The sequence below is a fragment of the Leptonotus elevatus genome, chromosome 12 (genome assembly GCF_054856555.1).
Source record: "Leptonotus elevatus isolate MCC_2025b chromosome 12, RoL_Lele_1.0, whole genome shotgun sequence".
Lineage (NCBI taxonomy): Eukaryota > Metazoa > Chordata > Actinopteri > Syngnathiformes > Syngnathidae > Leptonotus > Leptonotus elevatus.
Window position 1 is genome coordinate 3,391,257 of NC_141250.1, and position 22,402 is coordinate 3,413,658.

General features: G+C 38.9%; 2 protein-coding genes across 8 annotated transcripts in view; one reads left to right on the plus strand and one right to left on the minus strand.

Annotated features, from left to right (window-relative positions):
- dpp10 (dipeptidyl-peptidase 10 (non-functional)) overlaps window positions 1-2,741 on the plus strand; it is a 166,659-nt gene extending 163,918 nt beyond the window's left edge. For both annotated transcript variants that reach the window (XM_086090713.1, XM_086090714.1), the window contains exon 26: window positions 646-2,741. In XM_086090713.1, the coding sequence (XP_085946839.1) occupies window positions 646-783 (138 nt within the window). In that variant the 3' untranslated portion in view covers window positions 784-2,741. The remainder of the gene's footprint in view (window positions 1-645) is intronic.
- A 2,117-nt stretch (window positions 2,742-4,858) lies between these two features.
- LOC147164268 (inactive dipeptidyl peptidase 10-like) overlaps window positions 4,859-22,402 on the minus strand; it is a 91,525-nt gene continuing 73,981 nt past the window's right edge. For 5 of the 6 annotated variants that reach the window (XM_086091114.1, XM_086091116.1, XM_086091115.1 and 2 more), the window contains 11 exons: window positions 21,992-22,113; window positions 21,245-21,292; window positions 20,688-20,786; window positions 19,767-19,836; window positions 19,437-19,631; window positions 16,507-16,561; window positions 15,717-15,816; window positions 12,450-12,508; window positions 12,022-12,094; window positions 8,004-8,077; window positions 4,859-5,716 (listed from right to left, as the gene is read on the minus strand). In XM_086091114.1, coding sequence (XP_085947240.1) covers window positions 5,579-5,716; window positions 8,004-8,077; window positions 12,022-12,094; window positions 12,450-12,508; window positions 15,717-15,816; window positions 16,507-16,561; window positions 19,437-19,631; window positions 19,767-19,836; window positions 20,688-20,786; window positions 21,245-21,292; window positions 21,992-22,113 — 1,033 coding nt within the window. In that variant the 3' untranslated portion in view covers window positions 4,859-5,578. The remainder of the gene's footprint in view (window positions 5,717-8,003; window positions 8,078-12,021; window positions 12,095-12,449; window positions 12,509-15,716; window positions 15,817-16,506; window positions 16,562-19,436; window positions 19,632-19,766; window positions 19,837-20,687; window positions 20,787-21,244; window positions 21,293-21,991; window positions 22,114-22,402) is intronic. The other variant, XM_086091117.1, reaches the window with a different exon arrangement.

The window sequence follows — 22,402 nt, forward strand, 5'->3', positions numbered from 1 at the left end:
TGTTTACAAATGCTACTTTGCAAAGCAAAATGCTTGCGAACATGCTAGCAACTTCTTATGAAGCGTAGCAAAACTAAAATATCGCTACATTTGCCACTCAGTGAGATACAGGCTTAAAGCATATAAAACAGGGTTTTACATTTTTATGTGAGGTTTATTTCCAATGAGAATTAATCCAGCGCTAACATTTTAACAATTGTTAAGCTAACATATAGCAAGACAGAAACTATGTACAGAAAGCGCTGGGGGAAAGCAAAGGAGATTATGAGGACAACAGCCTATTTAATATTACTTTCAAATGTGTGTCATTGTACAATACAATGGGGGAAATTGTTTCAAACTTTCAAGTTTTCTTGACATTTTTGGTTCAATTCTGTGTTGTTTACTATTACAAGATCCATTTTTCTGTGGTTCCCTATAAATGGGGTTTGTTATCTACCATGTGGCTCTGGTTTATGTGCTTTAACCGAGCTGTAAGCTGTATTGTGCTGAGCAAGTGGTGGTCAGGTGACAAATGTGTCTGTGCACCATCTTTCATAGCAGTGTTAACAGAAGGATGTAGCCTACCCGACGGTTAATGGGTGCCTTCATCAGAACACTCAACATGATTCATATTGTCAGACTCATGTGCCTTCTCCCCACCAGCTCTACCCAGACGAAGGCCATTTCCTGTCTCATCAAAGCAACCAGCACCTGTATGCCACTCTTACTAGCTTCTACAGGGAGTGCTTGAAGGAAGAGTTACTCCCACTGATTGATGACGAAGACGAGGACGAGGAGTAAGCAGAAGGCCTTTTTGCATTTGGACCACATTTTAGATGGGTACGGACACAATAGTTTAGAGCTGCTCATGCTTAAGTGTGTGTGAGTGCACGTGTTATGAAGAAGACAACTTACGGACACCTATGATGACAGTGACACTTTTTACTGCGGGGACTTGAGGTAGAAAATGGCCTCGAATATCATTTCAGTTCAACTGCAATTATTGTCAAAGCACACTGAACACTCGTCTTTTGCGGGATCTCTTGTCATGCTTGAGGTCATTCACCATTATTCCAGATGCATGGTTCTGTTTCATTCCCTCCACCCAGGTCTCTTTTGTGCTAACACAGGTAGGACAACACTTCACATTTTGCTTCTTCTTGGATTTATTGGATTGCAACTATTTTCAGGTTTCCATCCAAATGTTTCAACATTTTTATGCGAATTTTGTGAAAATGTGCAAAACGGATATGCGACTTATGCCCGTTTCCATCTGTTCTTCTTCTGCGAATATTAAGAGGGGACTCAGCAGCGGTATACACCATACTGAGATGTGATCCACCAGTAATTTAAAAGAAGAAGAAGAAGACCAGAAAGCGACTGCGCCGTGCAATGACGTCATATGAGTTTGCTTTTGTAATTCTTGATAAACCGTAGCGTTTCTTTGCTGTTTTCCATCTAAAATTGCATTAATATTCGCTACTTTAATTAATTCCCAAAATATTTCTTTTTCGTCGTCCCCCCAAACATACGCCCGACATTGCTTTGTGACTACACACATACGTGTGACATCATATCCGGTCAAAACATGCAACGTGTATCCGGTATTGTCAGCGTTTATTTGCAAAACCTGATTCCATAGCCAAAATTAGCATTTTCCTTTTTTCGATATAAGCGTAAAAACATTGTTTGGGAATTTTGGGCCTTTTTTCGAATTTCTAGCGTTTCCATTCAGTTTTATTTTCGCATTTCTTGAAAATTCGAATAAAATTGGGTGGATGGAAACCCTAAAAGTGACTAGAATATCTGCCAAACGTTAAGCACTGTTTTGAATAGCTTCACAAAGTGTTTTATTTCATAAAAAAAAAGCTAAGAAAACTGTACTTCTTCACTATGTATTTCTCATCAGATATTTTATTCATTTCTCATGAGAAGAGGCTATGTGTTGATGCACAATGAAATGCTCCCCCGGCCACTCAGATCCTGAATAAGTGCAATTCCTACTATAACCCTCCACCACTGCCCCCTAACATAAAAACATTTTCTCTATGTCACATTTATTGTAACAAGGGTTTTGTGTAGACATGCACAATGCCTTATGAGGTTCAACATACTGTAATATATTTTGCGGCAGTGGTAGTTTTGCATTAGAAGGGTCACATATGTCAATGTCAACTCAGGTGTTTGAGAAATAGACACAGTTTAGGATCTGAAAGACAAAACTGTCTGCTGTATCGTCTCAATTAAGAATTCTACATGAGGATGGATAATTTCACAATATGGTGTTATTTAAAACTAATGCAGGCAGTGGCATCTCAAAAGTGGTGCATATTCTTTTTTCAGGATATTCTCCAAAGACCTAATATTTGAAAATGTATTACAATAGAAGTTATGAAATAGACATTTTTACAATATCAATAAGGTGTTTGCATGTCTACAGAGAATGTGTCAAGTTTTGCCACATTTTGTACAGTACAATACAGCAAAGTGTGTACATAAATATATTTTTGAGATGTCTCGCATAAAGTTGAGTCTAAAGGGAATTCATTGATTTGACGTGGCTGTATCGTATGGTTATGTTTCTATTATGTTTAATCTACAATAATTTACTTCTGGGATGGATTTTGTAATGCTTGGTGTTTTTTTCTCTCATCATTTTAAAAGGGGAAAGGACCGGTTTGTGATGTTGGGGTTATTGTGATTGTTCTCTAGCCATGGGTATAAATAGATAAATAAATAATAAAAAATTAAAAAACTAAGTGTTTCGAGTCAGTATTGTACACACATAACCAATGACATTTACTTTTAACTATACAAATACATTTACTTTTAACTATACAAATAACAAAATTAATGATTCTGTCATTTTAGAAGCTACAATTTTATTTTCTCTTCATCTGGACATTTACTAAAGCCTTCCAAACACAGAATAACAGGATTGAACATGAACTATTTAGTTGTGTTTCAAGCGTGTGTGGTTGTGCAACTAGTTTTCATTAGTTGCCGAACGTTTGCGTCTGGTTCGGCTGTGATTCCATGTTGAATCGCAAGGGAACGGCAACACACTGTATGCAAGCTTTTACATTGTGATTCAATCACACAGATGCTTGCAGCCAATCAAAATGCCACATTACAAGAACGTGATCACTTTTTAATTGTTTTTTATGTGAGTTCAGGATCAGGCACGAGCTGCTGAATGTGTGAATTTCATAAACGTACCACCTGTTGACGGCAGCAAGGGTGTAAACTATCTGCTTCTAACTACATTAAAGATTTTATTTTTACTTAACTAGAATCATTGGGGCCCAACTTTTCCTGTAAAAATAGAACATCTTTGCCAGATAAAAATGCACAAAGCGCCTCTCGCTGTTCAACATTCAACAAGGAAACGATGAGTAATTCTGCAAGAACAGAATTAATTTCAGCGTCCATTCGTCTGTTAGTGTAAGAGGATTTATTTTCACATTGATATATGTATTTGTGGGTATCTATTTTATTTCTGATTTGGGGGGACGAAAATTGTAAATGAGTGTGATTGGCGGAAGGATACATGGAAAGGAAGCGGGAGTACGGTGGCCCTGAAGTGCAAAACGCAAAAACTAAAAAGTAAACACGACTGCAAATTTATTATAAATCACAAAAACAAAAAGGTAATCGCAAACACAAAACGTAATCGCAAACACAAATAAAAAAACACTAACACAAAAAATGTAACAAAACAACGAAAAGATAATCACAAGCACAAATAAAAAAAACTAACACAAAGTACCAAACAAAACAACAAAATGTAATCGCAAAAAAAGAAACACAAACACAAAATATGAAACAAATAACAAAAAGTAATCGCAAACATAAATTTAAAAAAACACAAGCACAAAAAATTTAACAAAACAACGTAAAGGTATTCACAAACACAAATAAAAAAACAAACACAAAATACCAAACAAAACAACAAAATGTAATAGCAAACAAATAAAAAAACACAAACACAAAATATGAAACAAAAAGTAATCGCAAACACGGGCACAAAAAGGTAAGCACGCAAACACAAAACCCAGAAACACATTAACAAATGATGAAACAACATTTCGCTAACGGAAGTGGTGTTTACGTGGGGGGAGGGCAGTGGAGATCCAAGGAATGTGATTGGATGAAAGTACCGCCTACTAACAGCACAGTTTACATGTGCTTAAAATATTTAGAAATAATAGATATTACAATTTTATAGTAGCGTTAGCCGTTTAATTTAGTGACATATTTGGAGAAAAAGAACATAGCTGATGTATTAGAAATCTTAAGATGGTATAGCTTTTATTGGGTGGCTGGACAGCGGAAGTCCAGTATATAATTAAACAATACAGATTCCAGAGCAATGTTAATTTTGCGAGTGGACTCGAGCCTCGCTTTTGGTAACTAAATGTTCTCTTTTTATTTACCTTGCCCACAAATTTTAAAGAAATTCTTAGTTTTACAAATTAATTGTTTGTACAAGTATTACATTAAATTAAAATACATCATATTAAGTGCCAGAAAAGATTTTGCCAAAAACGAGGCTCGAACCCACTTGCGAAATGAGCATTGGTCGGAGTGCCGTATGCCTACACTGAACATTCGCGCTTTTAGTCACCCAATAAATGCCATACGATCTGAGGGTTTCTAGTTCATTTGTGCCAGACGACGTTTGTTTTCTCCAACTATCTCACTAAATTAAACGCTAACGCCAATATAAAACTGTAATATCTATTATTTCTATATATTTTAAGCACATGGAAACTCTGCTTAACTGTGCTGTTAGTTGGGAGGTACTTCCGTCCAATCACATTCCTCGGATCTCACCTGCCCTCCCCTCACATAAACGTGTTTCATCATTTGTTAATGTGTTTCGGGGTTTTGTGTTTGCGCGCTTACCTTCTTGTGTGTGTGTATGTTGTGTTGTGTTGGCGAAAAAAAAAATTGGGGGAGTGGGGGGTTCTTTCATATTAGTGATGGCGCTTACTTTTTGTTTTTTTGGTTTGTATTTTGTGTTTGCGATTACCTTTTTGTTGACGAAAAAAGGCATGTACATATTTTCTTTGAGTTTTTGGTTTATGTTTGATGTATTAAATTCATGTCTACGGTGTTTATGCTTAGTCTTATTATATTATTATTATGTGTTTTATGTTTACTCACTGTAGCACTTTGAGGTCTGATGTCAAATATAAAGCTTTACAAATACAATTTATTATTATTATTTGTCTGTAAATACAGCATACAGTATGTCATCGTTAGCATTGTTATGTTTTGTATGATTGGTTCCCGAGTAGAAAATACACTATTTTAATATATATATAACCTTAATACCACTTCATATGTTACAGATTTGTGCAGATATAACACGATGACAAACAACCAGGTTAATGCAATAAAATATCAATAACAATCATCGCCATATGGAATTGTCATGCGTCAAGCAAATATAGTGCTGTATATTTTCATAAATCCTCTTAGGTTGCTTTTGAAGATAACCAGCCCAGTGAGTGCAAAGGTGTTGGCTCATGCTAGCAGGTGCTACATTCTTGGATGTGTACAACAGTTTGCCTGCAGGTAGTTCTCCGTCTTACATATCATCTTTAGATTCCTTCTGATCGACAAGCCTTCCCTCCTCAAAGCAGTTTTTGAAGAAGGTGACCACCGAGTGAAGCATATAGTGTTGGCTCTTGACTGACACAATGTTGTGTCCTTCATCTGGAAAAATCTGGGTAACGACAAGTTGAGAACAGTTTTACATAATCACAATTTGAAAAATACCCAAACATTACCTGACTGGCTCTCTGTGAATGCAAAATATGGAAAAAGTCGATTAACGCATTCGAGTTTGGCTGGTTGAACTTCAAGGTAGCACTCTATGTTGTGAGACTTTATGTCTTATTTTTTTTTAAAAGAGAGATTCAGGTTATTTTCAGGAACTTTTCACATACATCTAGTCCATTAACCCTGCAAAGAAGTTTGAAAGCGTGACTACGGGGGCAGCAGCTTTAGCAGGGAAGCCCAGACTTCCCTCTCCCCAGCCACTTCAGCCAGCTCCTCCGACGGGATCCCAAGGCGTTCCCAGGCCAGCCGAGAGACGTAGTCTCTCCAGCGTGTCCTGGGTCGTCCCCGGGGCCTCCCGCCGGTGGGACATGCCCGGAACACCTCCCCAGGGAGGCGTCCAGGAGGCATCCAAACCAGATGCCCGAGCCACCTCAACTGGTTCCTCTCAACGCGGAGGAGTAGCGGTTAGACACTAAGTCCCTCCCGGATGACCGAGCTTCTCACCCTATCTCTAAGGGAGAGCCCGGCTACGCTGTGGAGGAAACTCATTTCGGCCGCTTGTATCCGGGATCTTGTTCTTTCGGTCACGACCCACAGCTCGTGACCATAGGTGAGGGCAGGAACGTAGATCGACCGGTAAATCGAGAGCTTTGCCTTTCGGCTCAGCTCCTTCTTCACCACAACGGACCGATACAGCGTCCGCATCACTGCAGACGCTGCACCGATCCGCCTGTCGATCTCCCGCTCTAACCTACCCTCACTCGTCAACAAGACAACAAGATACTTGAACTCCTCCACTTGGGGCAGGATCTCATCCCCGACCCAGAGAGGGCACTCCCTTTTCCGATTGAGGACCATGGTCTCAGATTTGGACGTGCTGATCTTCATCCCAACCGCTTCACACTCAGCCGCGAACCGCTCCAGTGAGAGCTAGAGATCACGACTTGAAGAAGCCAACAGCACCACATCATCTGCAAAAAGCAGAGATGCAATGTTGAGGCCACCAAACCGGACCCCCTCAACGCCTCAAAGGCGGCTACGCCTAGAAATTCTGTCCATAAAAGTTATGAACAGAATCTGTGACAAAGGGCAACCTTGGCGGAGTCCAACCCTCACAGGAAACGAATGCGACTTACACAATGCGGACCAAACTCTGACATCGGTCGTACAGGGACCGAATAGCCCACTGCCAACTCATGCTGATAGAAATTAGTTTTGCACTTCCACAATCCAGCAAGCAGGTCTGAAAGAAGGTGACGGTACTTTTGGAGCAAAAGCGGTGAGTGTCATTTATGCTAAAAAAAATAATTATCCTAGTTGGCTTTTCCCAGTTCTGACCTGAAAGTGTTCGAGGCGAAAATAAACAACCAAAATGTATAGGATAGTGATTAATTGTTTTTTGTTTTGGTCCTCAAAATAAATTTTGACCTCCAGCAAACTTGCCTTCTCACAATTTTGCTTCATTTATGTATTTATCTTATTTCATTGTTGCTTGTTGAGGATACGTTATAATATTGAGAAAATGATACAGTTTACCACAAGATAAATTTGACTTGAATCAGTACAAATGAGATTTTTCAGTCGCATTTGAGGAACTTCAGTTTTCACCTTCACAAGTAATTTATAACTTTTTATGTCCACTTTTTTACATCCTGTCCGGGTGTCTTTTTTTTTTTGCATGAAAATGTCAGGTTTTCATTGAGGACAAATTTGAGGCAGAGCACACCAGTAATGGGGTCTTCTTATTATTTATCTTTTAATTTTTATTTAATTTTTTACAGCGTGCACAAGATCTGCTGCTTGTGAGTTGTGAGCTAGTGTGCGGCCTTGTTGAAGTTAATTGCATTGAAATAACTTCTTTTTTTTTCTCAAGCGAGCTCATGCACAGAGGGTTGGGGTGGAGGGCGTGGTGGGGGAGGGAAGTTTGCAAACACAGTTTGCATTGGCCTTAAAACAAAATGCATTTGTGTAGCAGGGGTATTTTCCATGCCGTTTTGTAGACACTAGAAGCTAATTTGCGTAGCAATTGTCAGAACCCTATGTCAAAAGAGCTCAAAAATAGAAACACAATTTTAAAAATGTTTACAATTTTCCCTTCCCTCCTTCGTACTACACTTTCAGATGTTGGACTTGACAGCCCATATGTCCCACATTCCTATAAGGCGTCCTATTAAATATTAGTAGAAACACAACATCAACAAATGCAGTCTTCCATTGTTAAATATAGTCACCTGGAGAGTGTAGTTAAAATTAGATGCAGACAGCAGTTTGATCAACTCAGCAGAGTGCTGGAAATGAACATTCGCTGAAAAAACAAACAAACATTACTACTGGAGCATGTTTTCAGTCAACAGCATTTACAATGTATTACAGTCTTAGGTTTTTGTTTGATAATTTTTTTTTGGGGGGGGGGGGGGGTTAACACACAGCACAAAAAGAAAAACAACAACATACTAGCAGGTTATTCAATTCATCATTTGGTTAATTGTTTTTGCATTGACTTGCAAGCAAACATTTTAAGATACAGGCACTGTATGGTGGCAGTGAACTCAAGCAGCAGTTTAAAATATGATGAGCATTTCTTCAGAACCCGTAGGTGAAGTTTACTGTCCAACTGAACATAAAACAAACAGAACTGCATGCTGTAGTTCTGAAATGAGTTGGGTTAGGAAAATGTGCTCATCTTAAAGGTGTACTGAGCCATTTAAAAAGGTAATGTTAAAGCTTTTTCTACATCATGCATGCTCCAATGCCCAGATGAGTACGAAGATTTGGTTTGTCAACTGAACTGTGGCTGTTACTTTAAGATAGTGCACATACTCGCATGCGCACCATGAACGAGCCTGACACAGATGTTGCAGTTACGCTTTGGGCCAGAAGTGGCAGTCACGAGTAAAAAAAAGTGTCAAACTGCACAAAGATCCTTTAATGCTAGCAAACAATGCAAAATGCCACAGTTGGGCTGATGAATCGCGTCAGTGTTGCGTTCTTGTAATCCAATACGATAGGCCTACAATCTTTTGTCTTTACACTTTGATTGGTCATTTATCTTTTATATTAATGTTTGAATTTAAATGTTTTTAAATTATAGTTGTAATAACTGTGGAGTCCAATATAAACAGATAAACTCTAGTTGAAAGATTATTTAACCAAAGGGAGAGTGAGTCCATTGAGTCCGTTGTCTCATATTTCTGCATGTAAGCTTTTGCTTTGCTCAACTCGGTCTCTCCATGGAGACTCTCACTGTTATTTGTGTGGGTTTTTTCATTTACTTAGTGGAATAAATCATTTGTGAGCATCTTGAACTCCTGCCTCTTTTGTCCCTTTTGTACTTTAATTTCTTTGTTGACTCAAGCCACTAAAGGAATTTTGTGATTGAAAGAAACTTGGTCAAATTGTGACACCAAAGAAACGTAGCCTCATGTTGATTAAAATTCCAGAGTTTAAATTAAGGTTTTGGACACTGAGGACGGGACCGGTCCCCCACTTAATCTGACCCATCCTAGCGTCCCTTCCTGCGATCTCAGCGACTTTACCAACATCAATGTGCACTAAGAGTGTGGAAAAAAAATTGAAGTCACTTTTACATTATATGTACCCTTTAAATATTTAATGCAGGAGTGTCAAAATGAGTGTGTTAATTTGGAGTTAATGTGAGTGAGTTAACGCCACACATTTTTTAACACACGATTAATGACCGCAGTTGGAAAGCCTGTACTGGGAGAATTCCAGTCGCAACGTAGCAGACACGTCCACGTCAAAATTTAACAGTAATAAATGTAATAATAATGCATATATTGTGGGGTCAAATTGTATTTTGCAATTTTAAAAATGTGCAGAAATTCACAAGTTACTTAATATAAAAGATTAGCTCTCAGGGTTTTTCCTGGCTCAAATTGAGGCAGAGGTGGTATCATCCTGACTATGATGGGTGACTACCGATACCAGGTATTGGTACATTCCTGCTCACTGTTATTGGCACCCCTTCATTTTTTGCATGATGTCTACAATATCTTCGGAAATAAATTGAAATTTATATCATGAGAACCTTTTAATTGGATGTCCAAAGTAATTACACAAAGGAAATTGTTTTTCAACCTGCATAATATAATTCCAAAGAAGAAATAGAAAATACAGCATGTGCATCAATAATGGCACCCTCTTTGATATTTGGTTGCACACCCTTTGGCAGTGATGACAGCTTCTAAACACTTCTTGTAGCTATCTCCAAGCTTTTGTTTTCCCAATGGCACATTTCAGCTCATATCAAAGATTTTCAATCGGATTGAGATCAAGAGTCATTGCTGGCCATTTTAAAACAGTATTGTTTTGCTTTTCAACCATTCCTGCGTGCTTTTGGATGTGTGCCTTGGGTCTTTGTCCTGCTGGAGGACCCATGACCCTCGACTCCTACCAAGTTGTCTAACACTTGGTAGGACATATCTCCCTTGAATGTCTTGATAATTCTCTGGTTTCATGATTCCTGTGATACGATCAAGGCCTCTAGTACCAGATGTAGCAAAGCATCCCCACAGAATTATGGATCCTCCATCATGCTTAACTGTAAGGAGGGTGTTCTTTTCCTTGGAAGCTTCATTGCGCTGTTTGTAATAAAACTGTTGGCGGGCATTGCGGAAAAGCTCTATTTTTGTTTCATCAGTCCACAGAACATTTTCCCCAAAAAGTTGTGGTGTGTCCAGGTAGTCCTTGGCAAAGATTAGCCATTCATTTTTTTTATGTCTGTCTCAGGAATGGTTTCGAAGCCCTTGTTTTATGTTCAGTGTGTGACGTATGGTACTTCTTTTTTTTTTCCTCTTTCTTTTCTAAGAGCTCAGTATTGTTCATTCGGTAATTTCACCGATTTGACATGTCATCATCATTGCTCTCTTTTTTAATTTTTTAATTTTGTATGTGGGTGAGTATGTGTATGTGCGTGTGTGCGTGCGTGCGTGCGTGTAGAGGTGTTTCGGGCATGTCCTTGGGATCCCGCTGGAGCAGCTGGTTGAAGTGGCTGGGGAGAGGGAAGTCTGGGCTTCTCTCCTAAAGCTGCTGCCCTCGCGACCTGACCCCAGATAAGCGATAGAGGATGGATGGATGGATGGATGGATGGATGGATGGATGGATGGATGGATGGAAGGACGGACGGTAAAACCCTGGATCTTAATATTAAAAGAAAAATGCACTGATATGGCTGTCACCAACTTCTTATAAATGCAATCATGCCATCTAGTGGCAGAAAATGACCTCAACACACTTTCCACTTTTATGTTAACAAGAGTATAAAACTTAGAAAAATAATATTTTATTGCACATTTTATTGTACATTTAGAACAGATACAAACATGTGATTAATCGTGAGTTAAAGGATCTTTGCAGAGTTTGCCACCTCTGGCCCAAAGTGTAACTGCAGCATCTGTCAGGCTCGTTCATAGTGCGCGTGCGAGTACGTGCACGATCTTAAAGCGACAGCCACAGTTGACAAACGAAGACATGACTTCAAATGAGGTAAGAAAACTCCGCCCCTCCCCAAAGAAACTGTGAAGTGTGCAGGGTCCGCACACTCTACTATAAAGAGAAGATAAATGCTCATAGGTGCAGACAGAGTAAAACAGTCTGGGCTCTTCGTGCTCATCATTGGTGGAGCATGCATGATGTAGAAAAAGCTTTAATATTAATATTACCTTTTTAAACAGCACAATGCACCTTTAACTACTGAAGTCATGCGTTTAATTACGATTAAAAATAATAATCGCCTGACACCCATAAATTTATGTTTTAACATTTGCACAAACTCTGAAAATTATATATTAAGCTTGCCCCACCTACCTGCTGACAATCCCAAGCTGAGTTTCAGTTAGATTTTTGATGTGTAAGCCAATAGACATTTATATCTGTATCCATCCGTTTCTCGTGTCTTCCCAGCAAAGGCAGTTGCTTATACAGAAAGTATTTTATGACGCAAAGCCTCACAAGAATACACGGGCTGAAAAGGACCATCTGTACTGACCCAGTTCGATGAATGAAAACCTTGATGACGCATTCGCCAAAAATGTGGGCATCCGTCAATGACGGGAAGAGACAAGAGACAGAAGTGCCCGCCTATGCTTTCCATCTCACAACACTGATGAACCGAATGAAGAAGCCGCTGGCTTAACTCACAAAAGCAGTTTTGGGTTCAGCAACTCAGAATGCAATGCAATTTATGCACAAGCCCTTCTGAGTCACAGCTGCTCCTGCAGCTTTACTCACCATCTGCTGTGCCATGGATAATAAGAAATTCCAATGGACCCTGTCCTGTGATGTTACTGAGTAGACTTGAAACCTGCCAGAGACAATACATATTTCTATCATACAAGACAATGATATACAGGGAGATATACACTGGAAGTATGATTAAAGTGTAGAATGTTAGCTTTGAAATTTTACAAAAGTATATGATTTCCCTTTCGTGGATTGCAGCCATTTTATGCTGAGTACGACAGTTGACCTAAATGTAAATGTAACCATAATGTTACATTACAGTCGTGTACAACAAATTCCAGATAGGAAACACCCAATCACAAGATAAAATTAGACAGGGTATGAATATAGTTGGTGTTCTCTTTAGGGAATTAAACAATAACAATGCACAGAATAATAGCAATTCATTTTGAAAAAAAACTACACTATAGCACAACCTGGTATTTGAGATCGTCTTTAGGCGGAAATCCAAAATATTTCTCTGTGAGAGCGGACCCTGTAAAAAGATGAGAAGTAAACTGTAATTTGGAGTATCATTGCTTATGCTATTGTTTTCCCTTCATGGATTATTCTTGATTTACGGACACTTAACAAAACAACAATTTGCCAGTAATGTTTTATTATTTTATTTTAATAATTTATCTACAGTGCTACTCAAAAGTTTGTGAACCCTGAAGGCATGGTCAGATTTTTTATTATTATTATTAAAATAACCTTATTAAATGTTTAGTCATACCCCAATTTAAAATGCTGACATTGAAAATAATGGACTTGAATAAAAAGAATGATAGTATTGCCATTCATTATTGAGCAAAAGTTGTTGATTTAAGAAAAACTCATTTCATGGGTGCAAATTCTGTGATTCTTGAAAATGACACAATTCATCCCCCTAGACAAACTACCATCAGCCAAGAAAACAGCTGAGATCATGATAGACCATATATTCCGGTTCCATGGTTTTCCTCGCCACATCGTATCAGACCGTGGACCTCAGTTTGTTTCACGATTCTGGAGGGAGTTCTGTAGGGCACTAGGAGCCAAGGCCAACCTGACCTCCGGTTACCATCCAGAGGCAAATGGACAAGCTGAATGCCTCAACAAGAGACCGGACTCTGATGCCTGGTGTCCCAAAACTCGGCAACCTGGAGCAAACACCTGGTATGGGTCGAGCTCGCTCATAATTCTCTGCCCACATCCGCAACAGGTTTTTCACCCTTCAAGTGTGTCCACGGTTACGACCCTCCCTACTTCGCCTACTTGGAAGAGGAGTCAACCGTACCCTCTGCCCACGCCATGATCTGCCGATGTCGCCGAATTTGGTCGGCGGCCCGACTGGCTCTCCAGCACCAGGGTGACAGAGTGAAGAGGTTCGCGGACCGTAAAAGGAGACGTGCGCCCCACTACTGGCCGGGTCAGCGAGTCTGGCTGTCCGCAAAGAACCTACATCTCAAGGTACCCTGCCCGAAACTGGCCCCGAGATTCGTGGGGCCCTACCAGATCTCCAAGTCCATAGGTCCTGCGGCCGTACGCCTTCGTCTGCCTCGATCCCTCCACGTACACCCCACGTTCCACGTCAGTCAGGTGAAGCCTGTCCGGGACAGCCCCAATGTTCCCAGTGGAGCCAGCACCGCCTCCCCCAGAAATGGTGGAAGGCGGCCCTGTTTACAAGGTCAGGAAGTTGCTGGATGTTCGTAACCGGGGTCGGGGAAAACAATATTTGGTGGATTGGGAGGGTTACGGCCCCGAAGAACGGCAATGGGTCCCTCCCGATTCATAGTGGACCCCTCGCTCATTGAGAGGGGGGGGGGGGGGGGGTGTAATGTCACACCGCAGTAAGCGGGCCTGTGTTGCTCTTATTTTGGTCCATCCACTTCTGGTTTTATTTTGAAAGAACTAACCACCACTCCCACCTAATAAATAGACTGCATCAGACACCTCCCAGTGCTGAAGTGTCACACGCCATGCATGGAAGCGTTCTCGCAGCTCTTGATCCACAGTCCTTGCCTTGCCTTGCCTTGCCTTGCCTTGCCTTGCCCCTTTTTTTTGAGCGCCCTGTTTTTTTCCTCCAGTTTTGAGCAATTTGTGTTCAGCGTTTTTTCCCTCCGCTGGAGGTGATTTTGAGTTTGTAAATAAACTGCTGCCGACAAGAACAACCTACTCCCTGTGCCAAATTTCTATATTTTGTTCAGAATAGAACATAGATGTCAGGTCAAAAGTTTAAACTAAGAACATTTATAATTTTTAAGTAAAAATATGTTCATTGTAAATTTCATGGTGCCAGCCTGCAGTCCACTTCTTTCACTTATAGAGCACATTTGGCGCATCATAAAGGGGAAGGTGCAACAAAGAAAGCCAAAGACAGTTGAACAATTACAGAGACGCGTGTTAGACAAGAATGGGACAGCATTCCTATTTCTAAACTTGAGAAACTTGTCTCCTCGATCCCCAGACGTTTGCAGACTGTTGTAAGAAGAAGAGGGGATGCCTCACATTGGTGAAAATGACCTTATCACAACTTTTTTTTAGATTTGTTGACACCATGGAATTTAAAATAAACATAGTTTTCCCTTAAAATTATACATTTTCTCAGTTTAAACTTTTGACCTGTTCTCTATGTTATATTCTGAATAAAATATAAAAATTTGGCACTTCCACATAATTGCATTCAGTTTTTATTCACAATTTGTATAGTGTCCCAACTTTTTTAAAATTGGGTTTGTAGTTGAATGGACCTTTGCCATGGCCTGAGGGGGTCTGTATCATTTTTACTGGCACTAAGTAACTTTGAGAAGGATGGTAGGAACACTGCCACACAAAAAAACTACAAATGTGCTGACTGCTTTATGGCATAAGTCAAAAGTTACCCCGGATGAAAGGTCAGTCAAGAATCAACATTGGCCAAGCTTTCACTAACTGGGGTGAGCTATAAAAAAAAAATGTTTTAAAGTCAGTGGTCCTCGTAGGAAATGTGGTCTTCCTTCTGACATAACAATACCACTTTTGTCCATATTGCGCCACCATAATCAACATAAACTGAATGTTCCTTAGTGTTGCTTTAAACATATGAAAGAAAAGACAGAATTGTTTAAATATTGTAACAAAAATTGCAGGGAGATGTCAGGGTCATCAGAATGTGTTAAGTTTAATTAAAAACTAAGCAAGCAATAGCTACGTAACGTTTTTTACTGTAAATAAAGTAATACAAGATTTCAACATATTTTTTGTTTTTTTAATTAAATGTTTAAAAATGGTGGAAATGTATATAATACATGAATGAAAAGTTCCCTGTATCTCACTGAGCAACAAATGCATGCAAATGTAGATAATAGGTTTTTGTCAGGGTTCGTAAAAGGTTTCAAAAGATCTTCGCAGAAAGTCACAAATTGTCTGAACATGTTCAAAATTTATTTTCGACAAGTAAAAACTGTCTATGAACTTTTTACAAATCCTGATGAAAACCCAAAATTTGCCACGTTCGAAAGCATTCACAGTGAGGTGCCAGCTTTATCGGCCTTCAGATTTGTAAAAAGGCAGATGCCAATATTTTCAAAATGCCAAATATTGGCACCGATAAACGGCCCAGTTGATAATCTGTCCAACCCTACACTTTATTCTGTTCTAATTCTAGGTTAGAATAAATGTTTAAAAGTGAAACAATACATAAAATAAATATGTGAATTTTATTCCCTGTATAAGCCTCTTACCATGAAATCTCCAGTTAGCTATAGGAGCCACTGCTATGCCGCAGCTGAAAGTTGAGCTATAGGAGAGTAATAGGATTGATGCAAGAAAGCCCCCATATGCCTAAAAAGAAGAAAAAAAAGTGTATTTTATATGGAGCACATGAATGAGAAACAACGAAACAAATAAGCTGTGCTGCAGTGGACCACCACTATTTGCAGGGGATTGGGAACGAGCCTGACCGCGAATAGTGGATTTCCATGATAAATTGACGTTCCCCTAAGAGTGATTATTTTTGCCTACATCAATAGTTTCAATCATAAATATAACAATATTGTATTATTGTACCAGTACAGCGGGGTATACATCAATGGACATTTGAATGCACAGCAAAGTACAAGTGTTACATCGACGTGCCGATGCTATGGGGACGACCTGTGGTAGTAGCAAAGTCTGGACTACATAGCAGTCGATGTTTACTGACCCCAAATTGCTGGATCCATGCAGTGACAACACACAAACTGAGAGTACTGTGATATTCCGCTGATCAGTTGTGATGGAGTCCACTGGGTTTGATGGCGTGAGCCAAAGCAAACATTTCAATATGACAGTACTGTCCCGCTCACTTTCAATCACAAATGTAACACGGATGTTTTTCCATTTGCAATTAGATGAGCAAGTGTGTAAAAGTGGAATCTTTTTCGATGGCTACTCAGAGTATAGGTTCCCCCCCAAAAAAGTGCAAATGGCTGAATTTGCGAATGCCAAACTGCAAATATGCGGCGGCCCACTGTACACCTATTTGTGGATTACCTTTCCATAAACTGCAATTTTATTCCCATCGACATATGGAAGCTGGATGAGGTGTCTGCGGAAATAGCAGGAAACTTAGCTAAGTATAATTTTTCAAATGTAAAAAGGTTATTTTAAAGTAATTTAGTAATAAGTAATAGTAAGTAATAATAAGAACTAAATCATTAAATGAATAAAATAGTGTTGTCTGTTTATTTTGTTTAACTTTTGGCATTCCGTTTAGCAATCACCACCTTCAAACAGTATTTCAAAGCAATGTGGTTGACTTATATAATATATATTGCATTTAATATAAGCAGTACTATTCAGGAATGCAAGTAAATTTATGAGTACTTCATTCTGTAATTTCTTTCTCAGTGCCCATTTTTTTAGATTCTTGACTACAGAGTGTATACATCTTTGTTTGTCTTTGCTGTATAATAAATAGATTTACAGTGATTATGTTTTTATACTTTACTATAGTTTATGTAAATTCTAGAATGTTTTTTTTTTTTTTTGCTTTGAAATCTTTATCTTTCAATTAAAAAGATTTTCTCAACTTTATCACAATGTTTTAATTCTAAATTAGAAAAGGTTATAAACAGGTTTAGGGAGTAACGGAATACTGTTACGTGATCAGATTACCCAAAACAATTTAACTGGATTCCTTTACAGTTACAGGAAAAAAACATGTAATCAGATTACAGGTACATTTATTAAAAATGGGGATTATTTTAAGGGATTACAAATCCTACAATGAGAGCGGGCAAGAAAGAGAGAGAGCAAGATCCTACAATGAGAGCGGGCAAGAAAGAGAGAGAGCAAGAAAGAGAGCGAGAGCGGGTGAGAAAGAGAGAGAGCGAGTGAGCGAGCAAGCAAGAGAGAGAGACTTGTTGACGTTGTGTCGGGCACGCGGCCTGTTTAAAAGGGTTCACGGACGAAAGGAGGAAGCAAGTGGCCACCGGTATTTATGGATTGGAACAAACTTGTCTTACTGAAGGACCGATTTATCTTTAACAAAGGAAAAGTTCGAGTTACATATTACATAGTTAAAAATATGAGTTACATCTTCTGAACAAATATCCCTCCCACCAATTCAACATACACAATATGGCTTAACTCTTGACTGGGAATAAAAGTTTATTTTGCAGTTAATGACACGCGTGGTCATCCTCATAGCATTATTAGTGCATGTGTGCGTGGGTGAAATGACCATGGAAATGTGCTTTTAAAAGCATAATGTGTCCCTTTTCTCCCTATTCATTTGATATCTATCTATCTGTCTGTCTGTCTTTCTGTCTGTCTGTCTGTCTGTCTGTCTGTGGCCTTCAATCAATCAATCAATATATCTATACTGTACAAGCATTTCAATGGTTGGCAATTATACAAGGATTTTTGCTATTGGTAGGCTGCCCGGGTCTCTATCACCTGCAAATAGGAGGAGCGCACTGTATAGAAATATAAATTGTGGTGATATTTTTGTTTTATTTTGACTTCATGAGCATACTTGGTATTAGAGTAATCCAAAAGTAATCCAAAGTAATAGTTACATTACGTTAATAATATGGTACTTGGATTACATCACTAACTACATTTTTTAGCAGGTAACTTGTAACTGTAACTGAATACATTTTAAAAGTAACCCTCCCAACCCTGGTTATAAATACCAATTTTATTATATATATATATATATGGAGAGATGATTGGCTGATTAATAAAAGCTACAACAGCAAACGCAAATCTGCTATGTATTTTTATGTACCTGTACTAGCACCACAACGGTAACAATAACGCTTTAATATGGTGAGGTCACTATGGTAATGCTTATGAATGATACAAGCAACACAAAAACTGTGGCATTTTGTAGATATAACAATAAATGTGAACCGTTTTCTCCGTTGCAAATAAACATTCCAAATATGTCTGTTTTTTACTAATTTTACTAACTTGACGATTAGCATCAGCGCTACGCGACAGAGATAATTAGCATCTTGACATGCGTCAAGAGTCCGCCATAAAGAGAGAGAATCCGGTCGATTTTCAAAATAAAATATTTTTAAACCTCGGCTAATCAATTAACCAGAATTATAGTACGTTTTTTATTCTTTAAACTGTGCGGCCCGCCGCGGCCTGGTCCAAATTGGCCCACGTCCCGGTATCGGTCCGCGGCCCGGTGGTTGGTGACTATAAACAATGAAATCAAAGCAAAGGCTCTCATTACTCTATACAGTGATCCTGGCATAAAACGCGCACTGACAGTGTTTTCAGCGAAAACCAAATAAGTTATCAGTAACTGTGGCAACGCAAGATGGTTGCTCTCTGGCTTCAGCCGCGAGAGGACAATTGTGAGTCAAGGTTCGTATATACTATACGTCCATGTGTACTACCTGCTTTTATTTGACTTATTCAGCTTGGTCGGCTTATGAGAAAAGAAGCAGAACATTCAGTCTATACATCCATCCATTTTCTTAACCGCTTGTCCTCACAAGGGCCGCGGGGGGGCGCAGGAGCCTATCCCAGATAATTTCGGGCAGTAGGCGGGGTACACCCTGAATTGGTTGCCAGCCAATTGTAGGGCACACAGACACGAACAACCATGCACACTCACAATCACACCTATGGACAATTTAGAGTGTCCACTTTACCTGCCATGCATGTCTTTAGAATCTGGGAGGAAACTGGAGTACCCGGAGAAAACCCACGCAAGCACGAGGAGAACATGCAAACTCCACCTAGGAAGGCCGAAGCCCGGACTCGATCTCACGTCCTCGAGATTGGGAGGCGGACGTGCTATCAGTCTATACAGTAGATTATTAAATCTCTCTTAATGTACGGTGGTTATCAGAGGCCTGATGATGGGAAGGCTACAAAAATAAGAATCATAAATAGCTGTATTATCAATCTGCACTTGACCCTATTGACTTTTTTACTGTATAAAAAAACAAACCTACTCTACAATTGCGATCTGGTCTGCAACATCAACAGTGCCCAGTCGCTGATGGACCTCATGCAGGACCCTCTGGCCCTGGAAGCTGCTGCCTCGGCCATCCAGACGAGCCACGATGACGTTCTCTGAACTGACAAGCACGGAATCCCAATTGATGCTGAAGTGGTCACTCACATCCTGACCTCCAGGGGTACTGCCACTTCAAAAATACACAATTACATATCAATTGAAACATTTCTTTGTAATAATTATTTTTCTCACTTTTTGATTTTGTGGAGACTTTAATAAAAGAAAAACAATATATGTGTAAACAAATGTATTATTAAAGTCTTACAGAATAAGGAGAAGCGGATGCTCATATGTTTCATCAAAATCATGAGGGACTATTAACTCCATACAAAGAACTGCAAAACAAAAACAAAACAGCAAAGTCATATAATTTTACTTAGGTAATTGTGATTATTGTGTTTATGTTTTTAGGTAACATCCCTTGCCTTTCTATCCTGTTTATTCACGTTAATTATTAATAATAATTGATAAATTAGTCGGCTATTGAATCAACCTAGACAAACTGCAGGTTGTTGTGACATTGCAAGCTAAACAACATCAAACCGTGATCCCGGACAGTTTAAGTCTGACCCTATCATGTTACATGATAACGCTATTTATGAATTATACAAGTAGTTATGAGTTATCTGTTATTTACACATTTTAATTTTAACTTATTTTTTTATCATTGATAGTATGGTGTTTAAAGTGAAGTAAGAGTAAGGGAATGCAAGTTCGCTCGTGTTAAGTTCTTTTGAAGCTGTTTCCATCAAGAGAATGTGGTTAACCAGATTAAGCCATCCAACTTCCATAGTATTCCACAGTATTTCAATTGTTTTTTAAATGTCAGATTTTTACTTTTATGTACAATACTTTGTATGCAGCTCTTGTTTTTAAAGTGCTCTATACTGTAAATTGAGTTGAATTGAGTTGAGAAGACTGCTTCATGTCAATGTCAAAACATGTTGCCCTGTGTGATCGCTTTTCTTTTCTTTTTTAGTGTTTTAAGCTTGAAAGTCAAATGCAAAAGTGACACATCTCCTTATGAAAGATGTTTACATAATGCAATGCAAAGTTTATCTCTAGGGGAAGCTAATGCAGATCATGTGACCTATTTTACAAAAGTTGATCATATCATGGTGCTAATAAAGACAATTACACAGGATGCTAACTTTAAACACATGGGCATATTATTGTATTATCATACCAACATTGTTGATTTGTATAGTTCTACTTTCCCGTTTTGGTAATTTTCGGTTAATCAGAGCATGTTGTAGTGCTGTGTTCCTCTCCAGAGTCATGTAGTCTGTTGATGACAATGCAGACAAACAATTTGATACAGCAAAAGACAAACTCAAAACATAAAGTAGATTAAAAGCTGCTCAACTAATATATTTTAAAATAATACTGTACAACAATACATTCCTCGTTGCACAGATTAAACCGTGATGCATGGATTTGATAATTTATTACAGCACAATGATTTAGGATTACAGTGCAAATAGCCCCTTTTCAGCAGCCATCTGTTCTACACGACCATTGAACTTTCATCACCTGATAGGTCAGCAGACCCAACTATTTGTTTTATATACACACGAGCAACATTTTTCGTAGTGTGGCCCCTTTGAGTACCGCCGATGGAGATTGCTTCTGATATGCACATTTACAAGATAGGTGTGAAAGCCAGTGTCTAGTGTCCCATTATTAATGTAATGGAAATTCCCAAACAATATATTGGTTCCCTTTTCTTGCCTGATTCCTTACCTTTCATTTTATTTAATCTGTGCAGCGTAGTTTGGGGTATTCCAGGACCTGGGGAAATTAAAGAATAATGGCGAAATTGTGACTTGTGGAACTCAATAAAATGAAGTGAGCCTTATTGAGCTATATTGCAAAAACCTTGAATTATTTCCCTTCAGTATTGCATTATAAAACTAACCGACTGTAAAAGAGAGCCCTAAAAGTGTGTAGCTGGTATTCATTTCCAGTTCACAAAGACAAGTACTCAATTAAACAACTAGGCTAAGGGCTATCAATATTATGAAAATATATCTTAAAGCTGGAGACGTGTCAATGTAGTCAAAGCTTTCAGCAGTGGCTCAGTCCCAATCGACTCACCTTGCCAGTAAGAGAAAGAGAGGACGAATACAAGTGGGCATTATTTCTCTGCCTCTCCGGTTTCTGATCAGGAAAATTGCGTTCGCACAAGGGGATGGGTAGTTGGCATCAGGCATTACCAATGTAGTTGGCCCAAGGTTTCAAGACACGTTTGCGAACCACTGCTTATAGACCAAGAAGTATGGATGAAATATGTAAAAGTTTGAAGGTACTACACATAAGAAAAACGACGGTGATGGGATAAGTCAGGCTCCTGAAAATGTAGCCCTCTTGACATTTAGATTTGAATAGCCACGCTGTGTAATTAGTGGCGTAGTAGTTGGGTGACATGTAAAAATAAAATAAAATAATAAATTGCATCCTGAATACAGTTAAGTCATTCTGAAGACATACCTCTACATTGGAGAAGAACATGCTGGTAGTTGGTGCTGAACACTGCATCGTAGTATGTGCATTGTAACTTGAAGAGGCTGCAGGTGAGGCATTCTTTATGAAATGGCTCCACAGCTGAGACCCTTTTTAAGAAGAATGACATAGGTGTCACCAACACAGTCAGGTAAGACCCAATGGTTAGCCTGTGGCTTGTTCTAAAAAGTGCTGTATATTTGTTTCCCACCTTGTTATAATTGTTAATTATTGTTGGAAATTAACATGATATCTGTTTTCACATGGGTGAATATCAGTAATTATTAATATTAACATAATTGAAGGTAATATGTGCACATTTGTTGTTAGTTTGTATAAAACTGATGGACCTTTGCATTAATCAATACCCAAGAAGTAGCTCTCAGTTTAAATGTTGAT